Source organism: Microtus ochrogaster, chromosome 8 (genome assembly GCF_000317375.1).
Source record: "Microtus ochrogaster isolate Prairie Vole_2 chromosome 8, MicOch1.0, whole genome shotgun sequence".
NCBI lineage: Eukaryota > Metazoa > Chordata > Mammalia > Rodentia > Cricetidae > Microtus > Microtus ochrogaster.
Window position 1 is genome coordinate 63,061,719 of NC_022015.1, and position 18,436 is coordinate 63,080,154.

General features: G+C 42.4%; 1 protein-coding gene across 1 annotated transcript in view; it reads right to left on the bottom strand.

Moving 5' to 3' along the window:
• Positions 1-18,436, bottom strand: part of Slc16a12 (solute carrier family 16 member 12) — a 73,621-nt gene that overhangs the window by 19,379 nt on the left and 35,806 nt on the right. Inside the window, exon 2 of the mRNA XM_005352166.3 lies at positions 667-914. Within this exon, the coding sequence (XP_005352223.1) occupies positions 667-776 (110 nt within the window). The 5' untranslated portion in view covers positions 777-914. The remainder of the gene's footprint in view (positions 1-666; positions 915-18,436) is intronic.

The following is an 18,436-nucleotide window of genomic DNA, read 5'->3' on the forward strand; positions in this document are numbered from 1 at the left end:
TTTTCCTTATTCCTATGCTGCAGACTTGAAGATATACTGCACACTACAGTCTCTTGCCATAGTGTTTCTCATTTATGGATTATGAATTATAATTGTAACTGCTCCTATTCTAAAATCTCAATGATTAGTACTTATCCTAATTAAGATTTTCCATTAATATATTATATCTAAAAAAACAAACTTATAAAGATCATCTTATATTTTCCTAAAGCCAACTCAGCTTATGCTAACTTAATCTTCTTGGGTATGCATTTAGCAATTCTTTAAAATCCCTAGAAAACTGATTTCTTTATGAAAATACCACAGGAAAAAAATCCTCTTCTAATGAAAAAATCAGGACAATCCTCATATTATTCTATATAGGAGGGGTTTGTGTGTTTCACGCTAAAAATAAGTGCACTATGGAAGGTGGAAAATATGTTTCACACACTTCTACATTTTGTAGAGATACTCATGAAAACAAATTCTGGATTCGATTTTGCCCAACACATTCAAAAACTCCTAAGTCTCCTAACATATATTAAATATTAGAGAAGAGACCCATTTCCAGGACTCTATAGCACTGTAGTATCATAACTTGCAAAGAAAAAGACACATGAGCAGTCAAACACACATGTGGATGACATGAAGTCATCCTTAACAAATCAAGAAGAAAGATCCACTTACCTGGTGACTGCCCTGGTGCAGATGGTAACGAGAAAACAGCCAGCCACAATCATCCAGCCCCAGCCTCCATCTGGAGGGGATGCCGAGCCAACTCTAGTTATTTTTGCCATGGTTTCAACTCTGGTTTTCTTCTCTTTCCAAGTTACTTCAGCAGTAAGTTCTGATCTTGAAAGTTTGCTACCCAGTAACTTCTAGTAGCTATTCCAAGTTGGTACAGGATGCTGCCTGGCACAGGGGTTACTGGCCATCTAAAGCAGAAACAAAGACATGCTTTTATTCTAGTACCATGCCCAAAGGTGCATTTTTCATTTGATAAGTACTTATTAATCTCCTATTAATATGATTATTTACAACTATGAATACTGAGACATGGTAAAGACCGTTATCTGTCCTTTAAAAAAAATTCTTTAAGTGTAAAAATGTTTATTTATAATCCTTGAAAAGTTGTCATCCTTTCAGAAATAGTACAAAAAAATCCCAGGAAAACTGACAGTAGCTTATGCTAAACATATATATATATATATATATATTTTTTTTTTTTTTGGTTTTTCGAGACAGGGTTTCTCTGTGGCTTTGGAGCCTGTCCTGGAACTAGCTCTGTAGACCAGGCTGGTCTCGAACTCACAGAGATCCGCCTGCCTCTGCCTCCCAAGTGCTGGGATTAAAGGCGTGCACCACCATTGCCCGGCAAACATATATATTAAAAAGCATTAACAGCCGGGCGGTGGTGGTGCACGCCTTTAATCCCAGCACTTGGGAGGCAGAGGCAGGCTGATCTCTGGGAGTTCGAGACCAGCCTGGTCTACAAGAACTAGTTCCAGGACAGGCTCCAAAGCCACAGAGAAACCCTGTCTCGAAAAAACAAAAAAAATAAATAAAAATAAAAAGCATTAACACAAGTAATATGAATATAGAGTACCTTAAAATTATACCTTAAAAATACTATGGCACACCTACAATTTAAATTCTGAGATAGATATAAATACTAGCATAACGTAATATATACTTACATATCAAAGTATTGTATTTATTTCTGAGATAAAAAAACAACAAAATTACAGGTGTATAGCAGTTTAAATATTGAAAGAGCCACATAATTTTTTCGTGTACAACAAGAAGTTTACTCTATCGAGACACTCCTGTACTGTTGAGAACATGCACCATCACTACTAAAAAGAAGGGAAAGCAGCAAGGGAGAATGACTACAGTGTGCTTGCTACAGCGATACTCGGTCCTCAGCTGATCCAAGGAAGGAGGCTAGGAAACATTCCACAGCCCTGGCCTTTTCTATGGATGCAGACACGGGGCAAAGAAAATTTGCATGTCACAATCATCTTCTTATTGTATTGGGCTATACATTTTTTCTCCGCTCCCCTCCCTTCCTCCCCTCTCCTCTCCTGCCCTTTCTTGTGCCCCCCAAGCTCCCAGTTTACTCAGGAGACCTTGGAAAAGACATCTTCTAAAAAACAAACACAGTTGTCTAAATCTGAACAAATTGAAGCAATAATCCATATTGTGTCATAGAGAAAACATGATAAGCTGAGGTCTCCTGTGAGTCAAAGCTAACCTGGATGACCACAGGGCAAGAATGACCATGGCACGAAGATGACCTCAGTGCAAGGATGACCACAGTATGAGAACTATTCTCATCAGGACGAAGGTGGCAACGCAACACTTTCTGAGAGCATTCAGCCCCAACCCAGTTCTCCCCAAAGGCACAATTCTTAGAAAGAATGCTACTCTCCCCCTTTCACAATGGTGAAGCTTCTCCTCAGAGGAGACTCCCAGATGCTGCAGTAGCTGAATGCATATGGCAGCGGGTATCTCTGGCAGACTTCGGATGATACAGCTAGATACCAGCCCTGGAGATTTCAAATTTACTACCAGCATTTCTGTCAAGAAGATGTCCACACAATGCTAAAACATGACAAAGGAAATGAGAAGGAGACCCTGCAATGTTAGAATTATGGTTACTCTTAGACATGAAACAACATTCAAGTTTCTCTCAAAACAGGTCCATCAATGGATGTGTCTTCCCAAAGAAATGGACAGGTTTCACACAGCAAAGCGAACCTCGCTGCCTGGAGACTTTGAAGTAGCCAACAGTTTCCATCATGTTAACTTGAGCATCCTTGTAAATGATTAACCCATCTGATATTTGCCAAAAACAGCAGGGAAAACTTTTACTGACTCACCAGTATGTCTAAAACTGTAAGCTAAGAAAGCACTCTCATCATGCAACTCTTCATTTTACTAACAATTCCATAATTTATTGTGTTTTTACATCAATCACTAAAACATAATCGTGAGTTGTATCTTATTCTGGCTTCAGAAAGATTTCCTTGATCAAAAACTCTTTATTTCAATGTCCTTCTAAAACTATCCTTTTGAGTACAAATTGGAATTCATTCCCAATTCACATTATCCTCGTGGTGCTTGAACAAATTTAATCATTTGCAAAGAGTTGCTAACACTCTGCAACTTTGCTATAAAGCTCTACACTTTGGGAGGGTGCATCTCTTTCCTGTTACCCTGGGTGGAGTTTTCTAAAGTGACCTCTTGTATCTGTAGAAAATGCGCAAATTCACATAACAGCAGCCGGCTAAAGGAAACTGGAATCTCTGTTTGGAAAGCTCTGAACAGTCACTTTCCATTGTGTCCCTTCCCCGTGTCTCCTATCCCCAGTGTCTTTCCCATGAGCAGTATGCTTCCTCTGTAAGCTGGTGTGCAGCCATAACAAAGGAAAGGCTATGGTGGAAAGCTGCCAAGAGAGATCGCAATGACTGTGTCCGAGTGGTCCTCTTCAGTGGCATGACCCTGTCTAAATCCTTCCTCTCTGCCACCATTTCCTGACTTAGAAAAACAGGACACTGAACTCCTGAGACCTAGTCTCTCTAATTCAGGTGGCCAGGTGTGGTCAGTCAGCTTTTTGTCTCTGTGGCAAATGAGAAAAACAAGTTTAATGAAGAAAAGTTGATGACGGTACATGGTTTTAGGTCACAGTCGGCTAGTTTCATTGCTTAAAAGTCAGAGTCTCCTGTGAGGCAGAACAGTATGGCAGGAAGGGGGTAGCAGAATAAAATGACTCATCTCATGTTGCCCGGGGAGGAAGGGTGGGAGAAAAGAGAAAGAGACAGAGATGCAGAGAGAGATCAAAAACACTATTGACTGGGGACCAAGCCCTAAACATATAAGCCTCTCTGAAGGATACTTCATAACTGATCTGAACCCTGAACTAAGTACATCCTTATTATGTAAGTCTCCTGGTAGAGTGAGCACTGACCGTAAACTCTAATTGGCTTTAGTCTCTCTTAGTATTTACGAAATATAAAATTTGTCAGCCTGACTTTTTTTTTTTTTGAGCATTTATGAAGTATTCCGGTTGCACAGGAAATATTTTTGAAATAACGCATGATTAACTGCCCTTTTTTCAATGGTCCTTTTCTATCATTGGGAATAAGCCAGAAGCATATCGACATATAGATATATAAGGAATGAGAAGATAAGCCCTGTCTAGAATAATTATAGCTCCAGGCAAAGAACCATGGACCATGTTTGGGGACAACTGCCACCATGGAGAAAGGCAAAGTAGCCGCAGAGTTCAAGAGGTGAGATTTCTAAAGTGAGGACTGGCAAATTGCCCATATTTCTCTGAGGGCCACAGGGATGCGATGAGGTGGAGGGAGAATTATACATTAACTCAGAGGGAGGCTGTAACGAGGTCACATGTTTACCACCCGTGATGGGTTTACCCAGAAAGAAACGAAGCCAGCATCTCTGCGCTGTCCCTCAAATCCATGACCTGGATCTTCACCTGTATTCTCAATGGTGACACAGACAGTAAACAGGTGACACACGTCAAGGCCATGGCAAAGTGACTCTGTGTTAAACACACTGAGTCAAATGGGAGTCATGTTTGATCCTGAATGACTCCCATAAGGAAGACAGGGAATGTGTATCTATGTTCCGGCTGGGTACAAACGAGATTCCCCCAGCAACAGATGCCGACACCTAGCCACCAGCAAGATGAATCATTTTATAATGAGGTGTGGGAGACCCAAAGGTTGCTAGGTGACCAATGATAAAACATCTCTGCCCAAGCTTGTGAGAAACAACCGGGCACCTGACAAATGCCACTGCCACCATTATTATGACTGTACGCATGCTGTCTCCTAAACCAGACACTCAAGAGAGGAGAGAAACAACCCTTACAAGGAGCCACGCCTTAGACAGGGATGAATAATACACCAAAGGCCTTGTGTGTGCAAATAGATCAAACCCTTAAAGATGATTAAAAACTTTTAAAACTAAGAGATGATTTGCATATACTAAAACACACTTCCTAAAGATTTCTTATTGATAAATGTGTACATGTGTGTGTTGTGTAAATGAGTACAGTGCTTATGAAGGCCAGAAGAGGACATCAGATCCCCCGGAAGTAGAGTTACAGGCAAATGTAAGCTACCACGTGGGTGCTAAGAACAGACACCACATCCTCTCCAGTATCAGCTGTCATCAGTGCTTTTGATCTTAGCCATTCTGAAATCCACAGCTAAGCACTGGGCTGAACTGCCAGAGTCCAATCGAAGAGATGAGGAGGGATTATCTGAGCAAATGGGAATCAAGATCATGACAGGAAACATAGAGAGACAGCTGACCCAAGCTAGTGGGAGCTCACTGACTCTGGACTGATAGCTGGGGAACCTGTATAGGACCTAACTAGGCCCTCTGAATGTGGGTGACAGTTGTGTAGCTTGGGTAGTCTGTGGGGCCACTGGCAGTGGGACCTAGTGCGTGAACTGGTTTTTGGAGCCCATTCCCTATGGAGGGATGCCTTGCTCAGCCTCAATACAGGGGGTAGGGGTTTGGTCCTGCCTCAACTTGATATGCATTTATTGAGGAGTGAATGGCTGGTTGAATGGGGAGGAGGTATGGGAGGCAGGAGGAGGGGAGGGAGGGAGAACTGTGGTTGCTATGTAAAATGAAAAAGTAACTCCTAAATAAAAAAATTAAAGAATTTCATACATATGGGGTTTCTTTAGTTCAAGGGCTCAAACTTGGACAGTATCCGTGTAGTATTCTAGCTACACCTCTAGAACCTTCTGACAATGCTTTCAGCTTCGTTTTGAGCTTCGTTCTGTCTGTGTTGTCCATAGTTGGTTCTATTTTGTTGTTTCTTAATGTCAGTACTATGGACCTCTTACCGTCTGTTTACCCATTCACCTATGATGGGCATTAATGTTGGCTGCAGTTTTAGATCATTATAAATGTGTACAAGTGTTTCATGAACATGTGTTTTATTTTCTGTAGTAAATTTCCAGGAATGAAATTGTTGAGTCTTACATGAGTATATACCTAAACTTAAGAAGAAACTGCCAAACTATTAGAGATGATTTGTGATACTGTCAACAGCAGACTGCCTTCCAACTACCTCTCAGTTTTAACTACTGAGATATGATTATTTCAGCTATTCTAGTGTGCAGCTAATCTCACTTTAGTTCTGATTTGTACTTCCCTCATGACTAAGGCTATTAACTACTTTTCACTTTTCACATTATAATTAACTCTTCATAAATCTCACTGTATGAAGCACTTATTAAAACACTAAGATCTCATTTTGCTGATATATAACAATTATTTATTATAGATATAAATTCATGTATTGCAAATATTTCCCCATACTTTATGACTTTTTCATCTCTTAAAACTACATTTTGAAAAGCAACGCTTATTATTTTCAATTAATTGTAATTTATTATTATTACTTTTATACTTAATCCTATTTTATGTCAATGACAAACAATTAAAAGTTGGAGAATAGGGAATGTAGAGAGGGCTCAGGGATTAAGAATACCAGCTGCTCTTCCAGAAGACCTGGGTTTTATCTCTATAATTCACATGGTGACTCGTAACCATCTGTAACACCAGTTCTAGGGAATCTAGCCTAATCTGGACATGGAAGCCCCAGGGACACACACGGAATAGAGAAATACATGAAGATAAAATGCTCACACACATATAACAACAATAATAGTAATTATCGAAAAAGTTGGGATTAAATATTACTTTATAGGGATGGAGAATTAGAAATGCTTATGAATTAATTTACTGTAATATGTATATACATCTTATTTAAAGACTAAAAACTACAAACAGCACTCAGAGACATTTAAAGACGCCTGAGAGACAGAGGAATAGAAAAGCCATGGTTACTGCTTACAAACTTAAAGAGTAGCATCGCTTCCTAAATTGACCAATAATTCCAATGAAATCACAACCAAAATGCCAATAGTCTCTTTTTAATAGGGAATGACAAGCAGATTCTAAAATGTGTAAAAAAAATACAAAAGATATATAAAAGTCCAAAGAATTTTTAAGAGAAAGAACAGAGACTGGAGGGTTGACTTTGTGGTTAACAGTGATTGCTGCTATTGCAGAAGACCTGGGTTCAGGTCCCAGCACCCACATGAGAAGTGCTGGCTCCCACATAGAGTCCTAACTCAAAATGGTTGATAACCACAGTACCAAGGGATCTGGCATCCTCTTCTAGCTTCTACTGGCATAAGGCACACACATGGTACCCAGACATGCATGCAGACAAAGCACTAATACACTTAAAATAAAAATAAATACTTTTAAAAGAGTGACCACAGGTTGACATCATACCAACTGATTTTAAAACCTATTCTAAACCAAAGTAAACAATACCATGGGAATACCAATTAGATTATCAGAGCAGAATAGACTAATTCAATGGGAGGGGGGACATAAATCTAGGGTCTTAATCATGCCATTTACTGAAACTAACTCTGAACGGATAGCAAATATGAACATAAAATAAAAATTATAAGACTGCTAAAAGTAAATGGAATAAAGATCTTTAAAATCGGGGCTAGACTTTTTTTTTTTAAAGAAGGATACAAGCAATGAATTTCCCATTCTTATCTTCACTTGAAACTCAGACATGTAAACAATTTAGATTTATGATAGGAACAAAGAAATTGAAAAGTTTCAGAGTAGATTCTATTGCTGCTGGTTATGCACTCCGAAGGCATTCTCTGGGGATATAACATTTCTAGTGCTCAGAGTGTCCCATTTGAATGAAGCTGGTCTTTCTAGATAGGCCTGTTTCTGGAGAAGCAGGAGGAAGTAAGTATCTATACTTAATCTTGTCTGTGTCCTTTTGGCTTTGTGTCCTGGCACCTGAAATAGTGCCTGGCTACATATGCTAAGCCCTGCCGATCATACATCTCTTGTGGATACTCACTGAGTAACACCTTGCCGGTCAGTCACATTTTGCACTTGTTTTATACAACAAGGAAACTCTTGGTTCTACCCTGACAAAGACCCAAAGCTCATTCAGAACTCTGGCCTTTGGTTAGGAAAACCCTGAGGGACAACCGTGTACATTAGAGACAATTAAAGGGCAAATTTCCAAGCCTGTCAGGAAAGAATTTCAAAAAAACCTCAGAGCCTTTCTCAGAGCCTTTACATCCGTGCAGCCGTGTTCCAGCTGGTGGCTTTACAGTCTCTCATCCAGGGACCAACTCAAATCCAAAGACTGGGATGGGAAAAAATATATAAAAATAAAATTTTCTGTTCAATTTGAATAGGTTCCGGCCGCATCCAAGCTGCTATTATACACTTAGAGTCCTTGGTGTTAAGTACGCCTTCAGCTAAACATGGAGCTATTTCCTTTTGTTGTTTAATGACCTTCCTCAAGTGTCACTGGGGGAAAAAAACAACTGTTATCCTTGGGTAAAGAAAGCCTAGTGCTTCGCTCTTCCTTTCTTCCTTCCTGCTCCTCTCTTGTTAGTTCTCACACAGATCTTGGTAACGAGCAATTAACCACTGACTGCCACAAAAGGCTTTGGGCGCTAAACTGCAACACTGACCTTTGCAGAAGAAGCTGCTGCAGTTTCTACATTGTGTGTGGTTTTTGAAGCTGGAAACACTTTCTACAAAACCCAAAACAAACACCTGTGTGATCCACATGGTATTTGATCCACAGGAAGGAAGGAGCAGGCACAACTAGTGTTTCACACCAGTACAGAAAGCAAAATATCCCACACCATCCCTTCATCTCTGACGTACACAGTCAGTGACTCCAGGCAATGGCAGACAGTTGACTCCAATGTGGTTCAATAGCAAGAAGATTTCTATTTTCAACAGGTAACCGAGTTCTTTTCCCTCTTATTTGGAGGCACTGGAGTAAGTGGGAAGATTCTTTGGGACATTGATAGTAGAGACTAGATATTAAGATCAAGATGGCTGAGATGGAGACAAACATTCCATACAACGGAGTCTAGGCAAAATGCTTGGCTTGTAGCTGGTGCTTGGTATTTACGCAATCCGGCATAATAATTTTTCATTTAGCTCAATGCCTTCTTGCACACCTTCTAACTCCAGTTTACACAGCTACAGAATATGGCATTATTAAGTCAAATCACATTAACCTAAAGCACCAGGACTTCGGAGGAGAACCTGGGGTTTGAGATAATGCACAAGGTCTTTTTTTGGTCACTAAGAAGCCTGTTATTGAAGAACAAGAGTCCAGCCTGTCTATCCCACATCGCCTCACTCTGTAATTGCTGTGCACTGTCATGTTGAGACAGGAGGGACAGGGAGTCAAATATTTTGGTTCGCTGGAAGTTAACCCTTTGCATTGCGGACTATTGTGAGAACTCTTTGGAAGTGAGCCTAAGCTGGTAGCTGGAAGCAGATAGAGTCAGTAAGTATTGAATGTCCCCAGTTCTCGTTTGAACATTTTCTCAAATCACATAGGCAGGTGGTACAAAGAGCTTGAGAAATGTATTAAGAATTCACCCGTTTCTCTGTTCTTCGTAGCCACTGTAGCCAGCCTTCCCAGAACCTAAGCCACGAAGCCCTACGTGACTACATCTCGCTGGGAACACAGGGCAAGCCTAGGCTCCGACAACTGAAGGAGAACTTCACGGCCAGGCATCTTATCTTGTTCCTTTAGCAGAGTGGCGAAAATGGCGTGTGGGCCTTGGGAGGGCTCACCTGCAGAGCTTGGCACACTACCCGCTGTCTGCCCCACATTACACAGGCCATCACATTCCACAGGCTCTCGGCGTTGTTTATTTTTGTGTTCTGTAGACTCTGTTCACTGCTTGAGCCACAGTGGGTCACACGAAGGACAAGGAGCCGCCGAAACTGAGAACAGAGTACAGCCGTTTTTATTCTTTTCCTTTTCCTGCGCCCTAAGACTCAGACCAACACTTTTTTCTTGAAACTAAAAAGCTAGAAAAAAATCTCACAAAACTTTTTTCAGATTTGGCTCAGTCATCTTTGTTCCTGTTCTCATAAAATCATTGAGAAACGATTCATTTGATTCCACATTCTAGTTTTGGACCCAAAAATAAGTCTTGTGACCACAAACATCTCAGAACTAGGACCCAGCTTCTCTGGATGCCCTTAGCCAAAGTGGAAGTAGTCATCATTATTATTATTAACATAAATTATCTGGTGGAATATATAAAGACATCATGTAAGATGAACTTCATAATTTCAAACCAAGTGTGTTTCATGGGGTACATTAAGGCTTTTCTGTACACTTGGAAATCATGGTGTGTATTACATGCCACCGACTGACAACACTGCACATATGTGTGGATTTACAGTCCCTGGACTTGTTTATTTGTCTCCCAGGCCTGAGGTTCTGAGAGCAAAAGCCCCTCTGTTTATACAGAACAGTCTTGAAGAGCATAGTTTCCTACTGGTTAGCAACGTGTAAGGTCCATCAGGAACTAGGAAGTGGGATGAAATTCAACAATGGCACAATTCACAAAGGTATGGACAGTTGAAAATTTAATAAAGGTCATAGTTACAACCACCAGCTATTGTCACATGATGCCTGAGAAGGCACAGGCAGAAAGTGGCTACTGGGCCCTTGGTGTGTTGCTGTAGAAGGTCTGGAAAGGGAAGCAGCCACTGTACAAGATGTGGCATTGAAACAGTGGAGGAAATATATGTGTGCCATCCTCAGGCTCCTCCTGCCTTCAGAATGCCAGAGTACGATTTCTGAACCCAGTGAGAACCCAGCTGTCCATGCCACCAGCATCCAGAGCAGAGAACAGGGTGGAAATCAGATGGTGAAGAAGCCAATTGGAACGGCTACACAGTGGCATCACCCCGGGGCTGGCTTGCCTTGCATCCTCTAGGGCTGTGGTCAAGTCTGGAGCTGGTGCTCAGCCTCACACTTAAGCTACAAGCCTCTGCAGTTCCCAAGTCATATCTCTGTGTTCTGAGTACAAAGCCCACTTGTGAGAGTGCCCACCCCCCCATTCTCTGTGACACACAGGCACTCCCTGGGCTTCAGGTAGCTGTTGCCTATAAAAGCATGATGCAAAAGCCTCAATCTCTGCCTCTCATCTTCTGCCAAGCTGCAGGTTTCTTATCAGGCCATAAGGTGCCTTGAATGCACATGTCCAGAGGAGGGCTCGCTCCTGACATTCCTGAAATACTTTACTTTTTCCAAAACGACAGAGAAACCCTGTCTCAAAAAACCAAAAAAATAAAAAATAAAAATCAGTTTCGTTCTTCTACAGCTTCATACACGTGTATAAAGTGTACAGAGTGGGACAAGCAAGCCTGGAAGTAGAATTCCTCTGCCAGGCTTCAAAGCTTATTCCTTTCGCAGAGTGGCTAAAAAGGAGTGTAGGAGGGTTCACCTACAAAGCCTGCCATGTTGCCCGCTGTCTGCCCCAGGTTACACAGGCCATCAGATTCCACGGAACCTCTGATTGTGCTTTCCCTCCGCCTCTCCCTTCTCTTCCAGCCCCCCACTGTCCTCTTCTCCTCTTTGCCAGTCCCTTTCCCAGACATACAATTTCTAAAATAAAAAAAGAGCCCCACACTCCTCTAAACAACATTCTTCTTGCTGAAGAATTCTATGGGCCCCTCACTTCAGTAATAACACCATTCAGCAAGGCCTTTAAAGCCATGTTACAAATATATACACGATGTCACGCTTATTTCTTTTCTGTGAAGTTCTTTGTGTGTGCACGCTCCTCAGCGCCAGCGTGGAGGTCAGAGAACACTTTGAAGGAGGCAGTTCGCTCCTCGCTACCTTGGGCCCAGGCACTGAATGCAAGTCTTCAAGTGCCTTTGCCCCCCGAGCTGTTCACCAGGACATTTTTTAGCACACGGGGCATTGCCCTGGCATGAGGTTGATCATGTGTGGCTCTGCAACACAACTCAGGGATGAGTCATAAAGTCACCTGGCTTTCCAAAACTCTCCTGCACATCCCTTAAGAGCACTAGCTCCTCTTCAGTAGACTTGAACCCCACTTCTAAGTCAAAATACATGGGAAAGCATGGGACAAAAAATTCACCTATTAACAGCTACTAACTTCTGCCCCTGCGGTATCAGCAGGCGCATTCTTCGGCTTTACTTATTTGTTTCACAGTCATTTTCCAATTTGAAAGCAAGAGACGCTGGCATTCAGTCTTTGCATAGGTGCTCAAAAAGAACTGCTTACCTAGAGGCTGTAGCTGCAGCTCAATTACAGAACACCTGACCAGCATGCGTAAGACTCTGAGTTGGATGCCCAGCCACAGCCTCCCACACACACGTTAAATCAGTTACTACAGCAAAAAGGAGCATCTTCAAATGCTACTAACAGATAAGTATCTTGGATATTTTAAAATATTTATTAGAAAATAACTGAAAACAGATACTTTGCTCAGAGTATCCAAAGGGAAAACTAAAAGACCCAGCATCTTCATCCACTCTCGATTTCCCCTTATTCAGATAATGCAAAGGAGTCAAACACTGAGTGGAGAAGCAAAAGGACTATAAACCCAGCAGTGATGTACCCTTCAGCATTTAAATGATTTTTACTTCATTACCGCATATAGTGGTTTCTCCCATTTGAACTGCACATGCAAAGTCTTTACAGGAAAATTCTGTCAAATACATAGTTTTCTATTTCTTCCCTTTTGATGATTTTTCTCAAGTGTTTATGGATGATGTATATCCAACCATCAATCAGAATAAAGCCTTGCGAAATGCAGTTCTGAGGCTTATAACAGCACACCAAAAGATAACATATTGGGCTCAACTCAAAAAGAGAACACACAATGTAAGTATGATGAATGCACATGTATAAATTCATGGGCACAAGGAAGAAAAAGGATGGGAGGGAAGACAGCTAGGCACCTGAGTGAGAAACTAGACTATTCCTACATTTTCTGAATCTTGGAACACGCTACTATCTTTTTGACTAAGTATGTATACTTATACCCAGTCTTTTTTTTTTCCATGAACATCCATTCCCACATGCTTCTCTATGTTTGCCAGAGTTGATGTTGCCACCTTATGTGTTTACCACATTCATGTCAGCCTCCCTTGGTGAAACACACTAAGACTAGAAGACTAGAAGGGCTCCCAGTGCTCTGGCACTAGGCTTTCGTGTGTGCATTTAAGGCATCCCCTGTACTTTTCATATTCCAGACGAGCTGAGAACAAGGATCTCTTTGTGAAGCCAGATGATATAGTAGCACTCACCTAAACTCCCATCACTCAGAGGCTGAGGGACTGAGTTCAAGTCCAGGTTTAGGTTTTTCATGAAACTGATTCGTTCCCAACCACTGCCGGAGCAAGAAACCCTCAAAGCTCTTCCACCTCCAGTCCACACGTCACCCTGGATGCTGGGCAACTTGTCAACTCCAACATGTGCAAAGCCGGCTTCTCTGGGATAATGCTCCCTAAGCCAGCTTTCCCTCTGGTGAGTCACTTGTGGCACCAGGGCATGATGGTGGGCATAGGCCAGAACGACTCCTACGTGGGCGACAAGACCCAGAGCAAGAGTGGGGTCCTGATCCTGAAATACCCGATGTCACCAACTAGAAAGACATGGAAAAGATCTGGCGCCACAGCTACAATGGCCGTGAGGAACAAGACCTCCCCAACCCAAAAGCCAATGTTGAAAAGATGGCCCAGTTCACTCTCCAGACCTTCAGCACCCTAGCCATGTACATAAACCATCCAGGCTGCGCTGTCCCTGTCGCCTCCGTTTGTACCACTGGTGTCATGATGGATTCCAGCAACAGTTCATGCCCACGGCCCATCTAGAAAGGACTCCCTTAGCCCTACTTTATCCTGCATCTGGACTGGGTTGGCTGGGACCTGACAGACAGCCTACGTCATAAAGATCTGACCTGGAGCGGTTACATCTTAATGCCATGGCTAAGCAGAAAATTACACAAGACATGAAGAGGCTATGCTACATCACCCTCGACTTCGAAACCTGGTGCTGAAACCTCTCCCCCAGAGAAGAGCAACAAGTTTCTGACTGCCAGGTCATCACCATGGCAACGAACAATTTGCAGTTGCGAGCTTTCTTTCAGTCTTCCTTTCCAGGCATGGAGTCCTGCATCATTCACAAACTACCTTCCTCTCCACTGTGAATGTGACGTCACATACCCAAGTGTTTTGATGCCAATACAGTGTTGTTGGAAGACACCCAGGTATTTCCATCAGGGTGCAAAGGAGCCCACTGCCATGGCTCCCAGCACGATGAAAATGAAGACCACGGCTCTGCCTGAGCGGGCATGGTCATACGATAGCGACTCCAACCTGAACCTTCGTTCACCTTACAGCAACTGTGGTTCAGCACTTAGGAAGAACCACAAGGCCTAACCCCTTTGTCATAGACTGTGCATGCTTCTAGCTCGACTGTGAGGGAGCTGCTTCACAAATATCTTTAACCCCCAGCTTGACCAAAAACTAGGTGTTGCCATGGTCTTTACTATACTCATTACCTTTTAATTTTGTAGGGTTTTTTTTTTTTTGGTGCCTTTGACTCAAGATTGAAAAACTGTAACAGTGAAAGACAGCATTTTGTTGGAGCAAGCATCCTCAAAGTTCTGCAATGCGTCAGAGGGTGCTGTGGAATATTTCTTTACTGTGTGAATCTATGTCACTGTGATTGGTCTAATAAAGAGGCTTACTGACCTATAGCCAGGCAGGAAAAAATTAGGTGGGAGAGCCAGACTAGGGGAATTCAGGGATGAGGAAGGGAGGAGTCAGAGAGTCCCCTGCAGAGAAGCAAGGTGGGCATGCTGGAATGAGAAAAGGTACCAAGCCATGCAGCAAAGCAGAGATAAGAAATATGGGTTAATTAAGCTGAAAGAGTTAGCTAGCAACAAGCCTGAGCTATCGGCCAAGCATTTATAATTTATATTCAAGCCTCTGAGTCAATTATTTGGAAACTGTGGAGGCGGGAGAGAAACGATTGCTTACAGAGGGCTTGTATCATGTTGTTTTAAAAACAGTCATTCCAAGAATACATGAGATAAAAGGCTACAAGAAGTAGCCAAGGCTACAAGAAGTCTCTGGCTGTCTCAAAAGCTGCCTCCCGGATGGTCACCTAGTCTACACTCTGAGTTCGCACAGTTTTTGTGTCAATTACATACCCAAAAGTTTTAAGTCTTTTCCTTAATTTCTTTTTTTTTTGAGTTGTGTTATATTCTTTTTTATTTATTTTTTAATTTATTTATTTATTAAGGATTTCTGCCTCCTCCCCGCCACCGCCTCCCATTTCCCTCCCCCTTCCCCGATCAAGTCCCTCTCCCTCATCAGCTTGAAGAGCAATCAGGGTTCCCTGACCTGTGGGAAGTCCAAGGACCGCCCACCTCCATCCAGGTTTAGTAAGTTGAGCATCCAAACTGCCTAGGCTCCCCCAAAGCCAGTATGTGCAGTAGGATCAAAAACCCATTGCCATTGTTCTTGAGTTCTCAGTAGTCCTCATTGTCCGCTATGTAAGTCCGGTTTTATCCCATGCTTTTTCAGACCCAGGCTAGCTGGTCTTGGTGAATTCCCGAAAGATCATCCCCATTGTCTCAGTGTGTGGGTGTACTCCTCGCGGTCCTGAGTTCCTTGCTTTCTTAATAGCCCTTGTGTGTGTGTGTGTGTGTGTGTGTGTGTGTGTGTGTGTGTGTGTGTGAGACCACCCCAGTTTGAGACGTCTGAAGGCTTTTTGGTCTTTCTGAGAAAAGGCTGAGTTGTAAAGGCAGCCAGGGCTTGTCTATGCATTGACTTGAGAGAGGTTCAATAAAAGCATGTACCTTACATTTGCCTGCAAATTTCAATATGTCATTGCTTTTTACCCCATTGTGTAAACATGCAACATTTTCTTTATTCACTCTTCATCTAGGCTATTTCCAGGTTTTGGCTATTATGAATAATGCTGCTATTACATAGTAGAGCAAGAATTCTTGTGGTATGACTGGGCATCTATTGGGTATATATCTAAAAGTGATGTGACTGGGTCTTGAGGTAGGTTGATTCTCAGCTTTCTGAGAAATCACCATACTGATTTCCAAAGCGGCTGTACAAGTTTGTACTCTTACTAGCAATGGAAAAGTGTTCTCCATACTCCACAGCTTCTCCAACATAAACTGTCACCAGTGTTTTTTATCTTTAGCCATTCTAACAGGTATAAAATGGTATCTCAGAGTCATTTTGATTTGCATTTCCCTGATGTTGAACAATTCCTTAAATATCTTTTGGGCATTTGAGATTCTTCTGTTGGGGATTTTCTGTTTAGATTTGTACCCCATTTTTAATTGGATTATTTTTTATTTTGATGTCTAGTTTCTTAAGTTTTTTTTTATATATTTTGGAGATCAGTCCTCTTTCAGATATGGGGTTGGTGAAGATTTTTTTCTCATTCTGTAGGCTGCCTTTTTGTCTCAATTACCTTACCTCATTTTGTCCTTTGCCTTACAGAAGCTTTTATGGAACTAGAAAAAAATCATCCTGAGTGAGGTAACTTAGACTCAGAAAGACAGAAATATTATGTATTCACTCATAAGTGAACACTAGATGTAAAGCAAAGGCTAAATAGACTACAAACCACAGCTCCAGAGAAGCTAGGTAACAAGGAGGACCCTAAGAGGGATGCATGGATTGCCCTGGGAAGGTGGGATAGATGAGATCTCCTGGGTAAACTGTGGGTGTGGGAGAAAGGAAGGGAGGGAAAATGGAAACACAAGGGAATGGGATGACCAGGTTGGGGGAGGGACAGACAGGGAGAACAATGAAAGAGACATTTTGGTAGGGGGAGCCACTATGGCGTTAGGGAGAAGCCTGGTGCTAGAGAAATTCCCAGGAATCCACAAGGATGTTCCAGCTAAGACTCCTAGCAATAGTGGAGAGAGAGGGTGCCTGAACTGGCCTTCCCTTGTGTTCAGATTGGTAACTACCCTAACTGTCATCATAGAACCTTCATCTAGAAACTGATGAAAGCAGATGCAGAGATCCACAGTCAAGCACATGCAGAGCTCTAGAAGTCCAGTTAAAGAGAGGGAGGAGGGATTATATGAGCAAGTGGGGTCAAGATCCTGTCTGGGAAACCCTCAGAAGACAGCTGACTTGAAGTCCTGGGAGCTACTGCAATCTAGACAGACAATTAGAGAGAGCCTGCATGGGACCTACCTAGGCCCTCTGCATGTAGCTACAGTTGTGTAGCTTTGTCTGTTTGAAGGGTTCCAGGAAGCGGGAATAGGCTCTATCCCTGATGCATGAGCTGACTTTTTGGAATCCATTCCCTATGGTAGGATGCCTTGCTCAAACTTGATGCAGGAGAGAGGGGCTTGGTCCTGCCCAAGCTTAATGTGCCATGCTTTACTGACTCCCTATGGGAGTCCTTACCCTTTCTGAGGAGTGGATGGGGACTGGGCTGGGGGGAGGTGTGGGGAGAGAGGGAGGAGGAGAAGGAGGGGAAACAGCGGTTGGTATGTAAAATGAATAAAAAGTTTAAATAAAAAGTGCATACCTTACAAAAATTAAAATAGTAAAGTAAGCCTATATTGTGGCTCACAGATGGAATCTTAGCACTCAAGAGCTGAGGCAGGAGGATTGCTATGAGTTCAAGGCAAGCATTGGTCACAGAATGATCTCCAAATCAGCCCACCCTTGAAAGTAAGAGTCTTTCTAAAACAACAGTCATGAGAACAAGCGGCCCAGCAGTGGATGACTCAGTAAGTAAAGGTGCTTGTCACACAGATCTGACTCCTTGCGTTTAATCCCTGAGAACACAAAGGACCAAGTCCCACGAGGCGTCTTCTGCCTCCACATGCATGCCATGGCACACATGAGCCTCCCTCCTTCGCACACACAGTAATAAATGCAAATTCAAATTTCTAAAATTTGGCTTGTGATTTGCTATGACCTAATTGGCAAGGGATATGCATAGATAGTCATGTGTGTGTGCTTCTATGAATAAATAAAAGGTTTATCCCAGTCTGGTCTGTGACTAGAATCTTCCAAACTGCTTTCCTCTTAGAAAATGATGCAATATTTGAAGAGTAAATACCACAGAGGGCAAGTCCACTGGAGAGCAGCTGCCATCACAGAATGAGAATGCTCTGTTCCCTTCGCAGTCTCGGCTCCCATAAAGAAATGCCTTTGGTTCCTCTGATGAACTTCTTCAGAAAATGCCCATGATGGAAAAATAGTTTCATGGGGGGGGGGGGGGGGTTAGGAGATAAGAACAAGTTAATGTTTGCGAGATGTAAAGAGGTAAAGGCTCAGATTACATCTCCCATTTGTTTTTGGCCTTCTGCCTCTTTCCAGTGTTACAGGAGGCCTCGAGCCTTTAAATCAGATAATCTGAGGAGAGTCATGATTTATGGCAAATAACCATCTGCAATGCTGAAGAGAGTAGTTCAGGCTCTAATCTCTCATGACTTTAGCCCTTTACTCTGCATCTAGAAAATGCCATCAAACTAGGCAGATTTA